The sequence below is a fragment of the Lepidochelys kempii genome, chromosome 27 (assembly GCF_965140285.1).
Source record: "Lepidochelys kempii isolate rLepKem1 chromosome 27, rLepKem1.hap1, whole genome shotgun sequence".
Taxonomy (NCBI): domain Eukaryota; kingdom Metazoa; phylum Chordata; order Testudines; family Cheloniidae; genus Lepidochelys; species Lepidochelys kempii.
In genome coordinates, this window is record NC_136406.1 from 2815572 (window position 1) to 2831601 (window position 16030).

Consider the following 16030-nt stretch of genomic DNA (forward strand, 5'->3'; position numbering starts at 1 on the left):
CTCGAAGTCTGTTACGGCCCTGGTAAAACATGTCTGACACTTCTTGTTTTGTGTTTGTTTGAAGACTGGGTTATCGGGACTATCTCTTGGAATCACCCCATAAATACAGTGTCGCTGATCTGAGACAGGTAGGAGCTTTGACTTATTTTTTTACTGTGTCACTGGTGAAAATGTTTTGGTTTCTCTGTATGGAAAGGAAGCTGAAACTGACAGTTTTTGCTACTTATAAAGGATCAAACAACTCACATTGTACCTGTATTTCCCTTGCTCAGCATCTCTCTCTCTCACTATGTGACTCTGTGCCTGTAGATAGGGTACAGGCGTATGGTGGTCAGTTCTGTATATAATATGTAAGGCTAGGATTTAGTCATGCCAATTTTTAGTAAACGTCATGGACAGGTCACAGGCAATTTTGTACTATAGAAATATCCCTGACTAAAACTTAGGTGCTCTGTGGGGGGGGGCAGAGGGGGGTCCTGCGGCCCTGGGGTCTACTGCGCTGGCCGCTGCAGAAGTCAGGGAGGTCCTGGAAAGTCACAGAATCTGTGACTTCTGTGACAGACTCACAGCCTTATTAATATGCACCTAACCCAGAGGTGGACAAACTACGGCCCACAGGCCACATGCGGCCCACGGGACCGTCATGCCTGAGCTCCTGGCCCAGGAGGCTAGCCCCCGGCCCCTTCCCCTGCTGTCCCCCCTCCCCCGTAGTCACGCCGGCGTGCGGGCAGCACTCTGGGTGGCGGGGCTGTGCACTCATGCAGGGCAGAGTGTCTGGCTCCAGCCGGGCGGTGCGGTGGCCAGACATGCTGCTCTGAGTGGCATGGTAAGGGGGCCAGGGCCGGGGGGTTGGATAAGGGGCAGGGAGTCCCGGGGGGCAGTCAGGGGTTGGGGTGGAGGTTCGGGGGGGGCGGTCAGGGGATGGGGAGCAGGGGGCTGTTGGATAGGGCAGAGGTTGGGGGGGGCAGTCAGGGGACGGGGAACAGGGGGGGTAGATGGAGGTGGGGTCCCGGGGGGTTGTTAGGGGCAGGGGTCCTGGAAGGGGGCGGTCAGGGGACAAGGAGCAGGGGGGTTGGATGGGTCAGGGGCTTTTAGGGGGGTGGGAAGTTGAAGGGGGCGGATTGGGGGCAGGGGCCAGGCTGTTTGGGGAGGCACAACCTTCCCTACCCGGCCCTCCATACAGTTTTGCACCCCGATGTGGCCCTCAGGCCAAAAAGTTTTCCCACCCCGACCTAACCTGAGCTCTAGTTGCATGTAATGTTGATCCAGGGTTAACCTATAAATTACACAGTCGCAGGGTTCACTCCCTGCTTGCAGTGCCTCCTGCTGGCCATCCTGGGGATTAGCTCCACCAGCATGCGCACTCCCTCCGGCAGCGTCTTCCCCTGTCTTGTCTTGTCCTGCTACCCCAGTCACTGCTGGACCAACAGCTTCCTCTTCGTGGCTTGGCCCTCCAGCCTGGTCACAAAAATCCTCCCCTTCCAAGGAATCCAAAGGCCTTCCAGACCCTGCTGTCAGGGTGGCATCTCCAACGCCTGTGCCACTATCCAGGGGCTGGTAGGGGAACCCAGGCCCACCCTCTACACTGGGCTCCAGCCTAGGCACCCTAGAACACGCAGCCATGGCCTATATCTCCTTAGTCCTCACGGCTGTTTCCCTGGGCTTCTTCCTACTCTACTGGCTTCCCCCTCTCTAGAGCTACCAGCTTCTTGACTCCCTCCACTCAGGGAGTGACTGCAGCCCGCTGCCTGCAGCCAGCTACATGGCTATATGCTGGCCCTGCCTGTTCTGCATAGCTCAGCCTGCTCCTAATGCGGGGCCAACTCGCTGACTCCTCCTCCAGGTGCACCCAGGGGAGTTAATTGGCCTGCCTAGCCACCTTAACCCCTTCCAAGCCATGTGGGCAGATACCCCACCACATACACCCAACCTCAAACCAAACCCTGCACTTTTCCCACCTCTCCCATACAAATAAAGGATGGATAGGCTTCAGAGCATGCCCTGACGGGCAACAGACACTGGGTCTGTCAGCCCAAAAAGTGAGGAGAAAGTTCCAGAGTTTGGGACCCTCCATTTGGAATGCCCTGGCTGCAGCCCTGACTTGACCATATCTGGGGAATTCATGGGCAAAATGCAAGGAGGGATGAGGATTCTCTAAGGTGCAAAGGACTCAAACCATAACACATTTCTTCTACCACAACTGCAATCAGTGATGGTAGGTGTCTGTGTGAATGTGAGAGGCCCTGCTACAGCCTCTGGGGCTAAGTCACCAGCCGGACCTTCTCATTTCAAAACTGGCCCTTCGCTGTGCCCTGCATCCCAACAGATGCTGGGATTCAACCTCCATTATTTCTATGGTCAAATCTTGGGACTGTAGCAAAAGCACCTAAAAGATGATGCATGCCATGGGACAGACAGCAAGAGAGGGAGTCTGCTTGGTAGCCAGGAACCAAACTAGATAAATCTGTATCGATCTGAGTCAGCAGCTGGAATTGCATCCAGAGCCAAAAAAGAGGCAGTACAGCTCTTGGGGTAGTGATGCCTGTGACTCGCACAGCTACATCTTGCACTAAAAGACAAGCTCCTCAGAGAGCACAGCCGGAATCTCCTCTGGCGACCTGCCTGTTGTCAGAGAAATGGAGAGTCACCTTCCCAGGCTCAAATGCTCTTGATCGCTGACGGCACCGGAGGCCAGAGAACCAATCAGGGACCCAAAACTACCCTTAAATGTAACTTCTTGGGCAGAGGGCAAGTGCCTTGTTCTCTGGGCCAAACGCCACCCCTGCCCATACCTTCCAGATGTGTCTCTGCCCACCAGCACCACCTCCGTCTTGTCTCCACTGAGGTTCCCCACATCCAAATCCTTATCCCAGCAAGGTGCTAGGGGTGCAGTTCAGCCAGCGCACTGCTCTGCAGCAGTTAAATCCCACTTCTGCCTCGACTCACAGCTGAAGTGGGACTCCCTCTGCACAGGAGTGCATTTCTCACGGAGAGAGTAAAGACGCTGCACCGTGGGAGTACAATGAAAAGGTGTTTTGGAACCCACATATCAGTTGTATGCAGCCCGCGTCACAATCTCCCCCAGCATCCTCACATACGTATAGAACAGGAGAGGTGACAGAACAGATCTCTGCACATCCCCAGACCAGAGCAGTCTTGGGAAAAGGAGAGATGCATACCAGAGAAAACTCAGACTACGTCTGCGCTACGGATCTTACAGCGGCACAGCTGGACTGCTACAGCTGTAAGATCTCCTGTGTAGACGCTTTGCCAGCAGGAGAGAGAATTAAACCCCGCCCAACAAGCAACGTTAGCTATATCGGTAGGAGAGCCTCTCCTGCCGACACCATGCTGTCCACACCAGCACTTTCGTCAGTGAAATTTATGTCATGGGGGGGGGGTGTTTTCACACCCCTGGCCAGCACCAGTTTTGCCGACAAAAGTACTAGTGTAGACAAAGCCTTCGTTTGACTCTGCTCCTAGCTGAATTTGCAGGCCTGGCAGTTAGTAAAACACCTTTTCACTTGCAAATTGAGCAGATGTGCTCTGGACTCCACCAGACCTGGTATGGCTGGAAGCAGTCACAGTATTAGTCACTTTCTGAGCGTGGCCATATTTTCAGACAGCACTAACCACCACGAGTGTGTGTGCAGGAGTAGCTCGAGGTTGCACAAAGAAGCTGCACAGCAAGAACCCACACAGACAGACTTCCCCAATGTTATTTTAAGTTTTCTCTGTTCTGCAGATAGCCGATGGCATATTTGAAGTGTACCTGCAATCTCTGATCCAGTTTGCTTCCCACCATGTCTATAACTGTGACCTCTGTACCCAACGGGGTTTCATCTGTCAGATGTGTAACGACAGCAGCATCATTTTCCCCTTTGAGTTCGACACAACCACCCGGTGAGTGAAGCTTTCCATTGTAACTTCCTGTCATGGGACGTTTAATGTGGAAGGCCCAGGAAACTCCTGACTGGCTTTGTCAACTCTTCCTCCTGCAAGGGAAGGCTGCAGAATCGATCTGTTCAGAGATTTGATGAGAAGCAGGTTTTGATGTAGCCTGTCTGTCTATCTTAGGTACTTTTCTGGTCCCCAAAACTGTAGTATCCGAGGGCTTCGTAATCTTTAATTGATGTACCCTCACATACCCTTGGGAGGCAGGGCAGGGCTATTATCTCTATTTTACAGGCGGGGAACTGAGACTGAGGCTAAAAAGTTAGGTCAACTGAGCTACGTCACTCATGGGTTTGAAAAATCCACACCCCAGTGGCATAGTTAAGCCGACCTAACCCCAGTATAGACAGCATTAGGCTGATGGAAGAATTATTTCATTGACCTAGTTACTGCCTCTCAGGACGTGGAGTAACTATGGCAGTGGGAAAACCCTTTCTGTTGGCACAGGTCATGTTTACACTGCAGCCTTTCAAGTGTAGACAAGCCCAAAGGGACTCACCCAAGGAGGCTGTGGTGGAGCAGGGACGTGAACACAGGTCACCTAAGTCCTAGGCTAGTCCCTGAAGTACTGGGCCATCCTGTCCTCTCCTGGGTGTGTTGGGAAAGAAGATGGTGACTAGACAGCTGTCTGTTGCCTGTGCTGAGCACACAGGCCTAGTGTTGGGCTCCTGAGGCCACACCTAGGCTCCTAAACAAGTGGTGTGGCTCTCAAAAGTGCTGAGCACCCAGCAGCTCCCATTGGCTTCAGTGAGTCCAGAAGTTATTTGACGCAAACAGGTGTCCTTCAGAAAAAGGCAGTGCAGCCATAGAGAAGCTAATAGAAATGGTAGGAGGTAGAATCAGGATGGTTGAGAGAGAATTTCCAGAGCGAGTTGCAAAATAAATGTGCTAACTCTGTCAGCAGGATTGAAACCTGCAAGAGACTCCGTGGACAGAGCTCCAGGGTGCACAGGGAGCTATAAAGGAGTCAGTGCCCTAAATTCCCAGACAGGGGGTTCAATCCTGCAAGGTGCTGTGCAGGGCTCTGGCCCTGATCCACTTAAGCACATGCTTAAATTTAAGCATGAGTTATTCCATTGATGCACTTTTGAGGGTTACAAATGGGCTCAAAAATAATACTGCAAAGATTGGAATGTCTTTGTATAAATTGGTGGGACACCCTCGCCAGGGACACTGTGTTCAGTTCCGGTCACCCAATTCTATAGTTAGAACCAGTGATAGCAGGAATAGGAGCTCAGAGACAGGGGATTCAAGGCCCAGAGAGATTTCCAAATGGTGAGTGTGAAAAGACTGATGGTCTAGTAAATGGACAAAGAAAATAGTTAGTGGTCTGGAAATCAAAGAATATCAGATTGGAAGGGACCTCAGGAGGTCATCTAGTCCAACCCTCCACTCAAAGCAGGACCAATCCCCAATTTTTTTTGCCCCAGATCCCTAAATGGCCCCCTCAAGGATTGAACTCACAACCCTGGGTTTAGCAGGCCAACGCTCAAACCACTGAGCTATCCCTCCGTGTGAAGAGAGAGTGAAATTGTTGAGAGCAGAGATGGCTGAGGGGACAAAATCCTGACTGGAGCCGAGACGGGAGACAGCATACTCCTATTTACTCTTTCCTACAACAAAAGAAGCATTTGTTTACACTGTGCGTAACTAGCCCATGGGACTCAGTGCCACTGGATATCACCTGAGCAGGTTTCGGAAAATGATACACTTACATTAACAGTGCATGTCTGCAGCTCTGTTAGCTAGCATTTCATGTTTATTAAAGTATACCTACCCTCCTTCGAGGCCTGATCCAACCACTAACTATCCAGGACCAGGGGGAGAGGTTTTCCCCCACGGGCAGGTTATTCTGTAATTGTCCAGTGCAGGGTTTCTTGTGCCTTCCTCCTAAGCAGCTGGGGCAGGTGGCTTTTGGAGATGGGACACTAGTCCGGCCGTTGATACGCTCTGGCAATTCGTGTACTACTATACCAAGCCTAGTAGCCAGTCCAGAAGCTCTACAAGAGATTTGTGGGACCATGTGGGCCTACCACATCAGGACTAAGGAGTATCTCCGGTCTGGATGTGCTTAGCAGAATGGCTTGTGACATCTGCCCCTTCAGCCGAGGGCAGGGATTGCTCCACATTCAGTATCTAACATGAGAACCCCAGCTGACTTTCCCCCCCATATCTTCTGACTAAGCCAGACCCACAACCAGAACATGTTGGTCCCAGGCGTCCAGGAGGAGGTGCGCCACCCTGCCAGCCCTGGGATGAGAGCGGCACATCCTGTTGACTGTGATCTAAGACTGTTAACCTCATCCCATTGAAGCAGGCTGCTGTTGCTCTTTGCCATGTGTAACAGCTGGCTGCCGGGGTCATGTTGTATATGATTCACTGCAGGATATGTCTGAAATGCCTCCTAACAATGTGTGAGCAACATTGTCATTTTCACATGAGCGGCAGACATTTCCTGAAACCATTCTCCTGGCAGGTGGAGGGTGCAGTCATTTCCTTTTGGCAACAACTCATTCACAAACACTCTGGATGAAATTCCAGCCCCACTGGGTATTTCTACACTGCAATTAAACACCCACGGCTGGCCCACACCAGCTGACTTGGGCTTGTGGGGCTCGGGCTGTAGGGCTGTAAGATTGCTGTGTGGATGTTCAGGCTCGGTCTGGAGCCTGGGCTCTGGGACCCCATGGGGTGGGGGTGGTTGAAAAGTGGCATATTGGCCACGCAGTGTAAATCTGCACTGCGGGCAATGGGCTGTGGGGCTACAAAATTGCACAGCACTCGTGCAGCTTCTCAGCAGGTGCCTGCTGTATCGGGGAGCTTTCATCCTTTAGTAATGGGACTCCACAATCCACTGTACTATACTTAAAGGTCCAATTCTTGTGAATTACGCAGGTATGAATCCATAGAAGCCAGTGGAATTACTCTGGATGTACACCAGCATGACCCAGAGCAGAGTTTTGCCCTAGCTCTTTCAGACAAGAACAGTGCTATGTGTTTTTGTGGCTTCCCCACTTTGTTAACGTCAGTGCAAACGCTGTTTTTCTCCACTTCCTTTGGATTTACCCTCTGCTCTCAACACCTGGGCCGCCTGTTGTTTCTTTGGTGTGTGGAACTTGCGTCATGTGTCTATTGTATACCGAGCAGCCCCAGATTTACAGCATCAGAGTGCTCGTCTCAAGTATATCTGTTGTGTGTGAGACGTTTGCATTTCACCAGAATTGGTGTCATTTAAATCTAGCTTGGGTTGCCTGAGTTTGCCCTTTCAGCAGGCAAGATTTGGACATGTAAGTGGATTAGATGGGGGAAAACAAGCAATGCAGCACTTCCTGTAGCACCTGCAGTCCCTGAACTTTCCCTCACTCTGCCCAGCATAACCAGTTAACCAGACTTTACTACAGAGCCTGTTCTGAATAGCTTGATGCAATGTGTAATTTGCTGCTCTTTACATTCCACGCTCATTGCAGGCTCTGCCACAGAAGAGGGATGCCTCCCCGGGAGTATTCGTGCCTATGCAATGAGCCTTCCACGATCACCGCCTAGCTAATCTGGCTTCTGCCATCCCCGCAGCTTAACGAAATCAAAACCGAGTTTGTGTTTTCTGCTCAGTCACAGAAATCAGAAGGCTTTTCCTTCCCAAGGCATCCCCTTCTGCCCATCTCGAGGGTGCCTGCAGACACTTCTAGTGTCTCCTCCCTAGCAATGTCTGCCTCTAGCTGTCTGGCAGCACTTCCTGCTCTGTCAGATATGAGCACGGTCTGGTCCCACAATAGGGCAAGGAGGATGTTGGGGGAGGTCATGGCTGGGCCCTTGATGCAGGGAGTAGAGGCAGAGTCTTCGTTCTTACAGTCGTTCTGAAATTGCTGGGTGCCCTGGCCTGTGCTGACTTGCATTTTAAAATTAACCTTTTCTTGTCGCACAGCAACATCATTAGCTAGTTACAATCGCCTCCCCCTCCCCCCACCAAGATTTTAGCAATTCAACCTTCAATATTTTCATTTTATATTCCACTTCTTAAGAGCTTTTTTCTGCTGTGACACTTAGGGGCATGCAAAACCCTCTTCTTTCATAGTGTTTCCCCTAATTCTCTTTTATCTGGAAACAGTAAATAATGTTCCAACAGCTGACTGCAGACAGCTGACCCTGAACTGACATGGGGGCACAAGGCTCTCCTCTGGCTTTTCCAGCTGTACTTGGTGGTTGATGGAGGTAAATTGTCTCCATTTCTTTGACTGATTTTTGCTGCTGGCTGGCTGAGTTAGTTTATTTGTATGTTAATATTTATGCTGCTGGCTGGTGATGGATAAATCGAATCATTGTCAGAGCATTTGTATGGATGGGGTGGGAGTTATGTAGAATCTGAAGAAATAGAAATAAACTCTCAAGTTACACTCTCGCGATGTGAGGAATCTGTATTCTCAGCCCTAGGCCCAGTGATCGAGGTGTTGCTGAAGAGATGATTTTGCTTTTGCTTTTCTTGTAGATGCAGAGATTGTAAAACTGTCTTCCACAGGTGCTGCCAAGACAGCATGAAATCTTGCCCCCGCTGTGAACGCCGGCAGAAATACCAGCAACAATTGCAAGCGGATGTCCTCATGGAACCAAATATGTAGTGAGCAGCTTCTCACAGATGGACTCTACACAGGCCTTTGCTCATCTGCAAACTTGTGACCTGGACACTGTGCAAAGGAAGGGAAAAGGGAGTGCATGCCAAGTGCCATTCAGTCCTAGAAAATACATTCCTACCACTGGTTGGAGCAGCTCCTGCATGCAGATGTTCACCAGGGTAGGAATAGCCTAAACTGTACAGTGCTGTGAGGATGCCTAGGACAGGTACAAGCAGAGGATACTGCTCCTGTGGGTGCTGAGAAGACAGCCAGTGAAGTAGAAGCCTGCTGGAAAAGATCAGTGACTCGCAAAGTAATGGTGCTTTTATTCACACTACCTGGTGCTGCTTATTTTTTGCTGAATGTCCCTCCCTGCGAAAGAAGTGTGTTCCATTTACTGAGCTCCACTGGTTCCCATCTTAGAGGAGATACTACTTGGGATGGAAATCTGATAGATTTCCTGTGTGTAAATCCACAAGGTTTGCAGTGGAGTGCCTGTAACAGAAGTATGTTAAAGGTATAGTTTTTTAGGATATTTGCAATACTGGAAACCAGAATTTTTCATATGTGACTTTGCACAGGAACTGCATCTCACCTGCTTGGGAAATAAACATAGCAGCTACCTGCAGCCAAACTGCAGGGGAACTTTTCAAGAAAAACAAAAACAAAACCTGAAGCTGACATGAAGCTCTTGTGCCTTTAACACTTTGTCCACAGTGGCTGCTTAGTCCTGCTGTTTTTGTGCCATGTGCCAAATGGCTGGGGTATACTGTGTAAGATGAGATGTCCAGAAGTCCCCCTGTGAGAGGAGAGACCGTTCTTCTCTTCTGCAGAGAAACCTTGGGCTCTTCCACATCTAGCATCCACCAAGAAAAGAGGCCTTTTAAATAGCAAAACAAAAAACCCAGATCCTCCTGGGCTGCTACTTTTTATTTCTTAGCCAATAATGAGGCTGCTACTAAATTTTATTTTCCTTTCCCTCTGATATGGAGATTATTAAAGTCTATCTAATAGGGAATATGTCCTTTGTGAAGGTTGCTCCTCTTGCTGGTGGATTATGGAAAAAGCTTTAGACTGGTCTGGAATCCAGTTTCTACATTCTCAGTGGAAACACCTGCACAGTGAAGAAATAAATTGGCCTACAGCATGGTATTATGTTAATCAGGGTAGAGCCTTACCTTTCTTTTAATTACAAAACAGGCCACACTTTTCTTAAGGGCTTCCTTGGTGGTTAGCTGACTTTGTCGGGACAGGCAAGTGGAAATGAAATTGTGTGTTGGAGTTTGTGCCAGAAGAGCTTTGCATTTGTCACCCATTTTTCCCTTAATGGCTGAGCAGTGATCCTGGATCCAGCTTGTCTCTTTCCCACCCCCCACTCCCCTGTGCATCCAGTACTGTAAGAGCAGCTGGTCAGAGGGGGTGCAGACCTGGAAACACGTCTTCTACAGCTCCCACTGGGTTTCTTACAGCCCTGCCGGGAGGGGGAGAGGGGAGGCTCTGATTGATTGGCTGCTTTTCCCACCGCCCCGCCTTCTGCAGTAGAGCAGCCAATCAGAAGTGCTGCGGGAAGCAGACCGCGCTCCCTCCCCCTTCCTCTCCAGGACTGAAGCCATTCTCACATGAGGGGAGCAGGGAGCCGGGCAGCTCTGCTTCCCCCTCCCATCCGTTGAGCAGCAGGATGGCTCCTACCCCCACCCCCCAGAACACCAGGCCTGGGAAGGGGGGAGGGGAACCGCTGCAGCCCCCCAGGCCTGGGAGAAGCAGCAGATGTGACATTGCCATCACTCAGAGAGCAGCCCCTGCTCAGATTCGCTCGCGCTAGGCGGCTGGGCTTCCTCCTCCCCCTGTCCCTGTCCCCACGGGCACTCGCTCTCCAGATGCCCCATCTCAGTGCCACCTCTGACACAGATCCCTCGTGCTCTGGCCGCTGGCTAAGTCATGGAGTTGCTTCTCCAGGAGCTGCCCTTTGCCCCTGCTGAACCCCCGACATCTGTCAGCTGGATCACCGTAACCTTCTCTGTCTTGTGGCACTGCTCGGCTGCCTCCCCGGGTGCCCAAACCCCGCTGCTGCTGAGCTCCGGCTCGCGCCACGTCATTCCCCCACGGGCTGCCGGTCTCCTCTGACATCACTCTCAAGCCCCTTGTCCTCAGCTGCAAGGCTCCTGCGTAGTCCCGCTGTCCCTCTCTCTGCTGCCATTTCTCCCTCTCATTTCCTCCCCCATTCTCGTCTTACAGCTCCCTTTGTCTCCTTCCCCTGTAGCATTGTGCCCTATGTCCCACTGCTCTCTGCCTCGTCCCCCAAGCATCCTTGATCTCCTCCTCGAGTCCATCTGAACTGGTAACTCCCACAGCCCTCCGTTTCCTGAACTGCTGCTCCATGCCTTGCCATGGGCTTGTCTGTGTCTTCTAACTCAGAGTGTGAACCCTCTAGGGCAGGAGTCTGGGCTTATCTCTGTGTGCGAATTGACTGCACGGTGCACACGCGTGTTTTATAATAGCCCATGTCTCTCGTACCTTCCAGTCCACTCTTTCTTGCACTCTTGAGGGTTGTTCATTCCATGGGCAGAGTCCCCCGTGGGACCAGACTGCTCAGCAGCACACCCTAAACTCCACAGCAATGTCAGCACCACAGACTAGCCTTAATCCTAGACCTCACCCCCACCCCAGCACAGCGGGTGGTCCTCAGTGACACAGCATTCATTGCTGATGGAGGAGGTTGTGTCCGTTTGAACCGACAAGTGAGAGATCTGTGAAGTGCTCCATTGCACCCCAGCCTGATCCATGTGCAGAGCCCTGGGTTCCCAGGGATTTCACTGCTGCCAATAGCCTTCCATTTGAGTTGTCACTCGCTAGGATTCAATGCGGGGTTCCCACTGAAAACTGGACATGTACAATCCCAAAGTAGCATCTGCGGTGCAGACATCTGCACCTGTCCCACAGTAATGTCATGTCCCTAGGAGCTGCACCCAGCTCATTCCTCTGCCAGTGGGAGCTTCCCAGCCAGCGAGGTTTCATACACGCTGGTAAAATAAGTTGTCCTGAATGCCAGCCCTTTCTGCCCAGACCTTGCTGTGGAAGCAGCATTTACAGGGGCTGCAGCCATGCCATGTGGGCTGTGAGCCAGCACGCCCTCACCGGCTGAGCAGGTTGGAGGGGCTCAGTGTGGCAGGGAGGGGTCTATGGTTATTCAGCAGGCAGAACTTTTCCTTCTGCTCCGTGGTGCAGCATGGGCAAGACGGGAAATGGAGCAGTAAGCTACCTGCTTTCATTAAGGATCCCATGACACTGTAAGAATAGACTCGTTAACCATCATACCTTGGCAAAATGCCAGCGAAGGTCATTGTATTCTGCCTAGCAACGTGTCTGGGTGCTTTGGGTTGGATACAGCATCCTCTGGCACTGCCTGTCCTGAGCCCTGCTGGGTAAGGGTGTCCCCCTGCTAGGCAGACAGGATTGTTCCCTACGGTACCTTAGCTGGGGGCTCATCCAGTGTGATTGTTACCATTTAAAAACTAGTGAATTCTCAGTGGGAGGTCAGCTGGGGCCTGGTCTATTTCCTGGGTTCGGGGGGGAAGCCAGCCGGGGGAACTGTGCCATGAGAAAGGTGAGGCTGGATGGCTGGGAGGAGGCATGGCAGATGGGTTGGAGATGCCCCCTTTCCACCAGGTGCCAGACCTCCCCACTCCCAGGCTAAAAAGCAGCAAGGGACAGGGGTGCCTAGCAGCGGAGTTTCTAGCAAGGAGCCAGGCGACTGCGTGCAGACAGGCCGGCCAGCACGCAGAGATGGGCATGGGGCATGAAGCGCTGCCCGGCAGTAAGGAGGCTTTCTCCATAACGTCTCCGTGAAGGTGCGTGGTGGCGGCGTGGGGCTCTGCGGATCAGGTGAACGGGTTTGACTGGTCTCAGTTTGGGTGTGGTCATCACTGTGTATTTGAGTTACTCGGAGGAATGCACAGGGCTGTTTATTGACTGGGCATTTTATTAAAGCTCTTGTGAGTCTAAATAATAAATCAGACCTGCAGGGAGGCAGGCAAGGGGCAGAGGCAAGACAGAGCTCCTCCTTATTACCTCAGTGCACCCAGTTTAGTGTTGCAGGAGCCACTCCCCAATGGAGGTTATTCCTCACCCTAAGAGCTTTCACTGTTGGGACATTTCCAAATATTCAGCTTAATTGCACCATGCTATTCCCCTTACGAGCCCTCGTTCCACCCTGAGCAATGCGTCTCCTGGGTGTTTATACCTTCGGTGCTGGAGACGGCAGCATGTTCCTTGTTCACCCAAGTTGTGTGTGTGGAGCTCTTGTAGTTACTCAGCCCCCTGGTCCTTGTTTCTGACTCTTTGCAGAGCACCCTTCAACTGATCAAGATCTGGCATAGCTGGTTTGCAGAGCCCCCTGTGCCCAGGGGCTCCGTGATGGGGCCGCTAGTCCATGCCCTCAAGGGAAGCCCTTGAGACGTGGGACAGGTGGTACTAGCATTAGGCTCCATGCAGACAGGTGCTATGCAGAACTATGAGGCTATTGAGTAAGGGGATCTACTGGCCTTGGGGGCTGAGCCACGACTTGTTCCATGGTGAGCTAGTCCTGACCCCGCCCTTGGGGGAGTCTGCCCTACTCCCAGGGCTCTTTAGGGTTTTCAGCTAATGTGGGTGATTTCCCCACTCATGTTACCTGCTGAGACAAGAAGCGCTAAACATCTGGTACCATTTTTCCAGCCATTACTGCAACAGAGCCCTATCCTGTGAAATGTTCACAAGCAGAAGCTCTAGAAAGTGTCCCTTTCTGGAACCGTGCTGCATTGGCTGGTGGGGGTTTCGTATTTAGTGGCTCTCTTCCATCTCTAACTGCTGCAGCTGCCTGGCCATTCCCCAGAGCCAGGGGGAAGCCCAAATGCCATAGGGATCAGATGCATTCCAGGATGGTTAGATGCTTAGTCACAATTGTGACAAAGTGGGACTGTTCTTAATGGTTCCTCTGCATAGTGTGGGGGTGCCTCAGTTTCCCCTAGGCAGTTCTTAAGTATCTAGGGGGTGGGATAAGAGTGTGTGATCACTGCAGAGCCCTAGAGGGCAGGTGTGTGCAGGGGTCTGGACACAGAGAATGGCCGACACCCTGTTTCTTGGTAACTGACGGCCTGGCCCTTCCCCCCTGCAAGGTGAGAGCTAAAGGGTTGAAGAACAAAGAAATCAGGTGACCTCCTGGCCCAAGAAAGAAGCAAAGCCCGGAGGAGGAGGAGGGGCTGGAGGAAGTTTGTTTGGGGCTGGCTGGGACATGGAATGAAGGGCAGACGGGGTTGTCTGGCTCACTGCCCCCCAAAATGGACCCAGCTGAGGGGTCCCGTTCTCTGCACCCACAAGCTCTGTGTTAGACCATGTTCCTGTCGTCTAATAAACCTTCTGTTTTACTGGCTGGCTGAGAGTCATGTCTGACTGCGGAGTTGGGGGGCAGGACCCTCTGGCTTCCCCAGGAGCCCTGGGGAAGCCTGAGCAGACTCGCTGGGGGAAGTGCACGGAGGGGCAGAGGATGCTGAATGCTCCGAGATCAGACCCAGGAAGGGGAAAGCTGTGTGAGCTTTGTGTCCTGCAGACAGGCTGCTCACAGAAAGGCGACTACCCCAGAGTCCTGACTGGCTTCATGGGGAGCAGTTCCAGAGCATCGCCCAGGGACTCCGTGGCAGCGGTGGGATGTACTGCACCCCGTGGATGGCGCTTCCTGCAGTAAGTGACTGGGGAGCGGTAAAACGAAGGGGGATTGACGGGGACCAGGTGTGCTGAAGATTCAGAGAGAGACTGTTTCAGGGGGCGGTTAACCCCTGGGAGTGTGTGACCAGCGAGAAGGACTGTGCAGTAATGGGGTCCCCCTGGGGACTGCGATGAGCAGTCTGAGGGGCAGAAGAGCCTGCGGCTTGGCCCTGGAAGAAAGAAGGACTTCTGCAGTAACAGGGTCCCCCGGGGGATTGCAGCGAGGAGTCTGCAGCTCGACCCTGGCAAAGAGGTGGTGACCTCGAGAAGGGCTGGCACACTAGGGGTTCTCCCTGGAAACCGTGGGGAGCTGAGAGCACACAGGCCTGTGAGTCCACAACAACTTGGGAGGAGCGGAGTGATGGCCTGTCACCGTCTCCTTAAGAAGGACATTGTAACCCTGTGCAGAAAGAGAGGGTTGCGCATTGGAAAGTTCACCAAAGCACAGTTAATCGTGCAGCTGGAGGAGGATGACCGCTCTAAGGAACAGATTCCTGACCCCAAATGGGGCTATAGCAGGATCTGGGAGCAGCTGGAGTGGTGGCCAGGCATCCCCAAGACTCCTGTCCCCGACCAGACGAGGGTCTTCACGATCGGGTTCCCCATCGGGGGATCGGAGATGGACGGGATTGAAGCTGAGTCCGAGAGAGCAAGACGACTGTGAGAGACAGCGAGAGCCCGAGAAAGAGCTGCAGAAGCTGCAGCAGCATGAACTGGCGGTGGGGGAGCGGAGAGGCCTAGGGGACCTCCCCGGGGTGAGTGGGGATAGACCCTGGGGGCCAGTTCCGCAGGGAACCTCGAGACTAAATTGCTGCCCCTGGTTAAGGATGGGGGGGAGGTGGATGCCACCTCACTGCCTTTGAGCAGGCTGGCGATTTGAACCAGGGGGACCCTGCGGAAAAGCCCCGGTGTCTAGCTCCCTTGCTGGGTCCCAAGGCCACAGACTCCGTCAGCCAGATGGGTGGGGAGGTGGACAGGCTCCCACTCCTGGTCCCAGCCTATATGTCTGTGTGGAGTTTCCTGGGCTCAGGCCCCTCAGACCCCCAGTGGGAGCGGAAGATGATGGTCAATGGGGAGACATTCCTGGCGTGGCGAGATCCTGGGACCGAGAGAACTGGTGTCAGGCCCCGGGTGGTGCAGCCTCAGAGGCTGAGGGCCTGTGTGAGCTGGGTGAGGGTCCCAGGGATGAAGCCCCTCGCCCTGCCTATGGCCCAGATCCCTGTGCAGATCCAGGAGGGCTGGGGCTGGCTGGTCGTTGGGGTTCTCCAGGATATCAGCTGTGAGACCCTGTTGTGGGGTGACTGTGTCTTTTTGGGACAGGATCCAGGCCCTGCTCCGGTAACGGCCAAGGGTTTGAATTTGAATCCAGGGAACCAATCTGCGGAAAGGGAAATAGTCAGTGAAAATGCAGATGACCTGGCTGGCAGCAGGGAGGAGCTACTAGGCTTAGGCTACCTGCCTGCCTGTAACCAGACCCCTGGGGCTGGGTGGGACAGAGAGATGCTCCCCACCCCCCTGCACACCGGAGAGGGGGGCTTAGGGGGCTCAGGCTCTGATGCAGTGAGGAAAGCAGCGAGCTCGCTGCCTGCCCCCACTGGGACAGCAAGGGCAGCGCTGAGCACAGTGGGAGCTGAGACCCCAGCTGAGTGGGGGAGACACAGGCAGGGCAGGGGATCTGTGGGGAGTGGCAAGGTGCTTGGTAAGGGAAGTCTGGATGAGCCTAGGCAGCC

The 16030-nt window shown here is 53.0% G+C and overlaps 1 protein-coding gene across 14 annotated transcripts in view; it reads left to right on the forward strand.

The window, feature by feature from the left end:
- The window catches only part of PLEKHM1 (pleckstrin homology and RUN domain containing M1), a 144416-nt gene that overhangs the window by 44474 nt on the left and 83912 nt on the right, over positions 1-16030 (forward strand). For 5 of the 14 annotated variants that reach the window (XM_073326184.2, XM_073326186.2, XM_073326187.2 and 2 more), the window contains 3 exons: positions 65-128; positions 3746-3903; positions 8438-12907. In XM_073326184.2, the coding sequence (XP_073182285.2) occupies positions 65-128; positions 3746-3903; positions 8438-8567 (352 nt within the window). In that variant the 3' untranslated portion in view covers positions 8568-12907. The other 9 variants (XR_012156415.2, XM_073326188.2, XM_073326194.2 and 6 more) reach the window with 7 other exon arrangements.